This window comes from Buceros rhinoceros, unplaced genomic scaffold (assembly GCF_000710305.1).
Source record: "Buceros rhinoceros silvestris isolate BGI_N320 unplaced genomic scaffold, ASM71030v1 scaffold47763, whole genome shotgun sequence".
NCBI lineage: Eukaryota > Metazoa > Chordata > Aves > Bucerotiformes > Bucerotidae > Buceros > Buceros rhinoceros.
The window spans coordinates 1,098-8,070 of record NW_010403935.1 but is presented as its reverse complement, the minus strand read 5'-3'; the positions used below and the strand labels follow the sequence as shown (position 1 = coordinate 8,070).

General features: G+C 38.2%; 1 protein-coding gene across 1 annotated transcript in view; it reads right to left on the bottom strand.

Moving 5' to 3' along the window:
- Positions 1-1,200: 1,200 nt before the first annotated feature.
- LOC104490824 (DNA replication ATP-dependent helicase/nuclease DNA2-like) overlaps positions 1,201-6,973 on the bottom strand; it is a gene marked incomplete at its 5' end in the record, with an annotated part of 5,930 nt that continues 157 nt past the window's right edge. The window contains 8 exons of the mRNA XM_010133168.1: positions 1,201-1,257; positions 1,884-2,030; positions 2,160-2,342; positions 2,943-3,032; positions 5,046-5,238; positions 5,330-5,419; positions 5,527-5,720; positions 6,820-6,973. The exon at positions 6,820-6,973 is cut by the window's right edge and continues 2 nt beyond it. Of these exons, the coding sequence (XP_010131470.1) occupies positions 1,201-1,257; positions 1,884-2,030; positions 2,160-2,342; positions 2,943-3,032; positions 5,046-5,238; positions 5,330-5,419; positions 5,527-5,720; positions 6,820-6,973 (1,108 nt within the window). The remainder of the gene's footprint in view (positions 1,258-1,883; positions 2,031-2,159; positions 2,343-2,942; positions 3,033-5,045; positions 5,239-5,329; positions 5,420-5,526; positions 5,721-6,819) is intronic.

Below are 6,973 nucleotides of genomic sequence, written 5' to 3'. Positions count from 1 at the left end.
TCAGATTATTTTTGCACTGTTCAAAATATTTGTATTAGATAAAGTAAAGTATTAACAAAGTGTAAACAACTATAGCAAAACCAACAAACTTTATTATTTCAAACATTACGAAAGTTAGGGAGCAGTTTAAAAAAGGAGAGTGAAAATGCCTACATTTAACATCTGGAAGTTAGTCTGCAACTATATGCACACAACTAGTTGACACCGATCCAAGAGAAAACAAACACTAACGATTCTGAAGAATCAGAAAAAAGGATGTTTCCACCAGCAACCTGAGAAAGAAACCTGTCGGTCTAGCATGTGAGGTAGTATAAAAGAAACAACAGGTCTGTCAAGTAGAGGGTATTTTGTGTTGTACATATGCTCACTGAGCATGTAAAGCTCGTAGTCATCAAGATGCACCTCCTTTTTTTCTTGGGAATTTTTTTTTTTAAGACTAGAGATCAGATGGAACTGTGGTGTCAGTTTACTACGATCTTCAATTGGGCAGCATTTCCCTTCAGATTTATCAGCTAAAAACTTTAGTTTATAAAAGCAAATTAAGTGAATCAACATTGTGAATCCCATTTCTCCCAGATGTATGCAAAATCAAAAGATTAGAAAAGTCATCATGGGATCTCCATACGAGAGACTGATTAGATTACATATATAAATATAAGACTTCAGTATTTAAAAAAAACAGAGGCACACTTTAAAGAATGAGGCTTTGAAGAAGAATTTCTCCTAATTTTTCTTCCAAACAGCACAACACAGCATTTCAAGTTGGAATTCTAAGAAATGGAGTTACTGTATGTAAACTGCATTTTCAAGTCTTAAAAACCAAAGTTTTCTTTGGCGGCAGTGGTTTAGTCCCCCCTGCTCAAGTGCGTCCCCATTCACTTACAGAGATAACGGTTCATCAAGATAAAAGCCAATACAGAAGTAGCTATGCAGTACCTGAAGGCACAGAGAACTGCCTATTCCTGGTTTGTGACCAGTACTCTGATACTAAAACCAGCTTAGTGATCAGCTTAAAGAACAAAATATGTGGTGGTGGTTTATTGCAAGGAAACCTTTAAAATAATTCCATGCAGTTTCTGGTTTGGCTTCAATCAGATTAAACAGTACGGTTCAGCCCTCACACCTCACTAACCAGTTACGGACATTAAGCAGCACCAGAAGAAAATACACCAACGCCTGTAACGCTTCCCATCTTCACAATCACAAAATGTTACACTTGTGGATGCTTTCATGAGCCGCTGCTGGAAGATTGAAGATGTAGCAAGTCAAGGAAGCATTTTAGTAACATACCGCTGTCACAAAAACACAAGGCCTGTTTGAATATCTACTGGTGTTTGCAAAGAAAGCAGCTAACGAGGTCTTTACTATTTAAGGCGGCGATGGAAACAGCCATGGCTAGAGCAAACCCAGTGCAACACCAGAGAAGAAGAAAAAAATTAAAAAGTCATCTGAAAGTTACACATTTTTCATCCTAGCAACGCTACTCATGAACGTTCTCTCGCTGTGTTTATGTGCATGGTACTTCTGAGGAAAAGAATCACACTGACATTAAGATGCCAAGAAACTAGGATGATAAAAAAATGCAAAAGCATTGAACATTAAAAATTCAGGCCTCAAAATTAAAATAAATTACGTCAAAGTTGACTTGCAAATCAGCATAGACTTTTATTCCTACTTTTGAAGGCTCTGAAGGTTCTAGACCCATCCATTAGCTTGATGAAGTGTATTTTTGGCATGTTTAATTGATACATTCGGTACTGCGTTGCCAATCAGTGTCACGAGTGCAACCTAAATCACTTAACATCTTCGCCTCCTTATTCCAAATCTCAAGAAGCCAATCTTACTCGCCCCCTTTTACAAAACAGCGTGGAGAAAAAGGATATCATTGCCTCGGACTGCAAGTGGCAGAGCAGCTTCTCTAGAGGAGGGTAGCGGCACAGGGACGGAACGCAGCCCACCATGATCAGTTTGTGCTTGGCTCTTGTGATAGCCACATTAAGACGTCGCCAATCCTTCAGGAGGGCGCCAAGCTGTTACAAAAACATAATTCGCTTTTATTTTTCCTACTTAAACTTCAGAATTGAACATATATAGAAGCATTTTGAAATGAGGTTTAACTATTAAAATTGACTGAGACCAGGTTAATATGAGCAACTTACATTTTCATCAGTACTGTTCCTAACAAAAGATACAATTATGATACTTTTGTCTCTTCCCTGGTATTTGTCTACTGTGTTGACTTCCACTCTGTTCTCTTTCCATTTTGCCATCAAATCTGTGATTGTTTTTAACTGATGTCTGTATGGTGATATAATGCCAATGTCTGAAGGCTTACAGCCAGCCTGATTGAAGGAGAAACAGAAGGAAGAAAAAACCAAAACAATTGTCACTGCAATTAGCTTGGAGATACTCATTACTGTCAGAAGACCCCTTTTTAAACAGTGCTGTAAGATATTGTGTCTACACTAAGCTGTCGATGGAACTCTAGGTGTAACTGGTATTAAAGAAAACAAATGTTACTGCAAGCTCCCAAGCTTCATCTTAACCTAGTATAAAGACAGATATTCTTGAAATTCTCATTTTTTTCTTTCTCAAACTGCGACGAGAACATTCAGAACTCCCAGTCTGTACTACATCTGAAGCTGACTGGATGAAATAAGAAAGGCAAATTGTCTCCCCTCTCTCACAAGAAAGTCCTCATCTCTTAGAAAAATCCAGCATCCAGCTTTTTTTTGCATCCCAAATCGAGCCAGGCAAGGGACAGGGAACTGAATGCAGACCCCAGGCTTCTCTCTATTCTGACACGTAGCCAACCTTTAATTTCTCCTTAGGGTTATCCCTCAAAGAACAGCCCAATACATCTAGTTGCCATTCCTAGAGCAGTGTAAAAATGATTAATTATAAAGCTGTCCCTCTGAACAATGTAATAAAATAAAAGATACCTTAATAAATAAGGATGTGAGGAAGAGTACTAGTTTAGCTTCTGCCACATTACTTACACCACCTTTTTCTGCATGCTCTGGAGCTGGGACCTTTAAAATACAAAAAGAAGATAATTACTCATGCTGCCTACAATGGCATACTATATTCTGATCCCTAACCCACTGTATCACTGAACCCTATTTTTCTGCAACACGTCCTCCAAGCTTCTTTTACGTGACAGTTTGTTTTCACTATGTTGCACAGATTATAGAAGAAAATATTTTCCTTCATATTAGAACATTCCAGTGCCTTTCCAAAACAGCAGTTACTCCATAACTGTTGAGACAAGTCACACAACTTAATACTTACTGTAAGCCAACTTGTTTTTACACTGCATCACGCATTCAGTCTAACTGTTGTTATGACCTGTCATATGACAACTGAATCAAGAGCTACACTGCTGGGTTATTTTTTTTTAAGTACACTATCCTGTAAACATCACACTTAAGAAGCCTCCAAACTTGCCTGTGCTCCAGTTTTCTTCAAGCAGAACAGCACTGTTTCAATGAACAGTTGGTTTCTATCTACACTAACATTAATGTAGCCAAAAAGACACAAAAACTATTTTAGGGGAAAGAAGTTCTAAAACTAGGTCATGCTTATGGTAACACATGCTTACATTTATATTTATTATGTTCACATAGTACACCAAAACCCACAAACCCCAACAAAAATACCTTTGGCCTAGAATTGCTCAAAAATCTGGTATCAAAGATACACATTTTCAACATGAAGACCCCAAGCTGTCACAAGTGCTGACTGACACAGGGTTTGGCAGAAGAGGAACAAAAAGATTGCTGATTACAGTCACAAACGTGTTGCATGATTAAACAGAAAACAGCAGAGCCTTTTTTCTTTTTCAGAAAAGTATGCATAACAAATGCAAGCTTCCTAGTCATGTCACACGATATTTTTTCTTCCCTCTTCCCGTTTGTATCCCCCCAAGAAATTTTCTTCAGAAGCCTTTCTTGGTTACCCTATGAACAATAGAATACAGGGGAAAAATAATCTTTCACAATACCAATTTTGGAATGACTAATAAACGAACAGTGTATCAGCCACTTTCCTGTTGGAAGAAACCTCCTCCCTGGGACCAACCATTCTGTGACAGGAACAGCAGCTATTGAGCTACTCCTGGAAAAGTTCCCCTTCGATAAAGGAATTTCTAAAAATGCCTTAAGTCACTAAAATAAACACTGTGCTTATTTTTAGATTATTGAAGAGATTCCTATCAGAATTATTTAAAAAAAAAAAAAAAAAAAAAAGAACGTCCTGGGGAGCACAGAAAGAGATTGGACAGTTCTTTTCAGGGGCAGCATAAAAGATCGTCAGTTGATACAATTATTGGCGAAACAGCGTTAATGGGAATCCACCCATTAGACAGAAAGATGGACTCACATCTTCATAATCCAGCCACTAACTACAGTGACAGCAAGTACCACAGACCACAAGTACATACTAATTTATTAATATTTTTCCACATGCCTTCAAACTGTTCCTCATTTTACCTAGAAGTCAGTTTCTTTGTGTAATTCTTATCTCCTCTAGAGTTTTACTTTTCTAGCAAAAGTTTGAATCTCCGTGAAAGACACACCTAAACCACTACTCCTCCCTCACACTTCAAGTGTATAGAATGTCTGCAAAATTCCATGGAGAATTACAATTATTCTTGCCACTGGCACACAGCTTGGACACCGCTGACTCTCAGCTGCTGGAAATGAGGTCATTCTGCGGTTTTAAGGGCATCCAACATGGCTACAATTCGAGCTGCACTCTCTACATGAGAGCAAAGTTTATAGTACATTCAGTATTTCCTGAAATATTGTCTGCATTACATTTTTCAGCTGCTCTTAGATGCAATGTTTCCAGCAGCAGTTTTACCCCTCAGTTGATTATCTATATTAATGACATTTTGCATGTTGCAGATCTTGTATGTAACCAGAAAAATGGGGTTTAAGTTTCATATTTTACCCTACCTAAGCTCTGTGAAGTCTTACATGTTGACTGTAGTGAGAACTTGCATCGAAAATACAATTTTGAAAGGACAACATAATGAACTTTACCTTCTCTGTGTTCAGAAAACACACAGGTGTGTCTGGATCAAGTACTTCTTTCAACCATGTTTTTGAAGCATCTGCAAGCTCCAGTTTCATTTTCTTTAGGTTGGGCAAGTTAACAGTGGCATTTGAGACCTTCTCTGAGCCACATTCCAGTTTGCCTTCATACACTAACATGTTACTCAGCGACATAATTTTTCTAAAGATTTGAAAAACAAGAAAAACCAAGAAATTTTGCCGTTCGAATCCCACATTAAAACCCCAAAATAATAAATCAAAGTTTGAAATACCTATTCATTCTGTATTGCACAGTTAATTGGACAACAGCGTTTTGGTTTTGTTCCAGCCTTTTAAATAAGCTTTCACTCATACCAAGATCTCTGTTACAAGAGAAAAAACAAAAACCAAAAATGTGTCAGTCAAAAGACTGCAAGAGCCTTCCCAGAATTCACGTGACTAATAGTTGTCCAGTAGCATTTTATCTTACCTTGCTTCTGCATTCAGTACAAGTGGAGGCAGCTGCTGATGATCCCCTACCAGCACAAACCTTTTGGAGCAGAAGAGCGGGCCCAGACAGATCAGCTGACTTATTTGAGAAGCTTCATCAACTATACAGAAATCGAACTGCTTCTGAACAAAGATGGGGTGATTTACTCCCATGCAGGATGTTGCTACCACTGTCTGAAAATTGAGACACACTTTGAAGATAAGACACATCTTCTATCCTTTAGTACTATGTTTTCCAGGTTAAAAGAAAAAAATATTTCCCTTTAAACTGAACCAAAACGTAAAATAAATCACACTATTAATTCTTGAAATCAGACCAGCACACCTTACATACATTTGGCCTCACATATTCTTCCATCAAGCAAGTGACAAATATCATGCGAGTGACAAACAAAAACTACCTTTAGAGGAGAATCTAGTAAATAACTTGTTCTTGCTGTGTGTTTGGAGCGATATCAGGTTCTATGTACATACAATTCATGGAGTGTGCTGAAATAACTACTGTAGAAAATTATGTGGTTTGTTTTTTTTAATTCCAATGAGAAGATAAAACCACAAGAGCAGCACAGTTCTTCCCACTGCTGCGCAATCGGAGACTAAAGATGAATCATTAAGTCACTTCCCTTATAACTCCAATCATTCCCCTGCAATGCCTATCAATAAAAAAGAAAATGGCAGCTTCTGCAAAGCTGGCATTTACCCCAACTACCATAAAGCTTCATTCTTTCAATGAGTTTAATTTAAAGCTGCCACTGACTCAGTTTACCCAGCTCACATTATGGTTTGTATTAATATTCACACAGGCAGAACTAATCTTGCAATCAAAATTAGTGTTTGGCCAGGTCAGTCCCACAGCACACAGCTTCCTCTCCCCTATCTGCTGATTGTACAAATGGCACAACAAGCCTAAGTGGGAGGGGAAAAGGGACAAACAGCAGCAACATGAGTAAAGATAGAGGTTACAGCAGTTAATCATTACTCCCACACACACAGTCTCAGATAAAAGCACTGGAATCTTTGGGACTTACTACTTACAATGATAAGTTACTTTATGTGGACATAAACAATGCTTTTCAACTTCCAGACTGTTAATTTTCGTCATTACTGGCTATAAAGAAGTTGAAGTGATGCAGACATTCTTTTTCAGCTCAGATTTCTTGGAGCAGTAACATGCCCTTGGGATGAGTTCCTTCTCTGCAGCATCCAAACAACCAGAACACTAACATGTGCAGGCTAAACATTGTTGCAGGGCTACAAAACCCACTTTTCTCACCTGACTGTTATAGACCTCTTCCAAATCTGCTACAGATGTAATTGATTTGGACCTGCAAATTTCTTCTTCTGTAAATTTCTGTATATCTGGATGAACCTTCTGAGCTCGGCCCAAGCGCAAGAAGCCAACTTTGAATTTGGCTAACTTCAGCAGG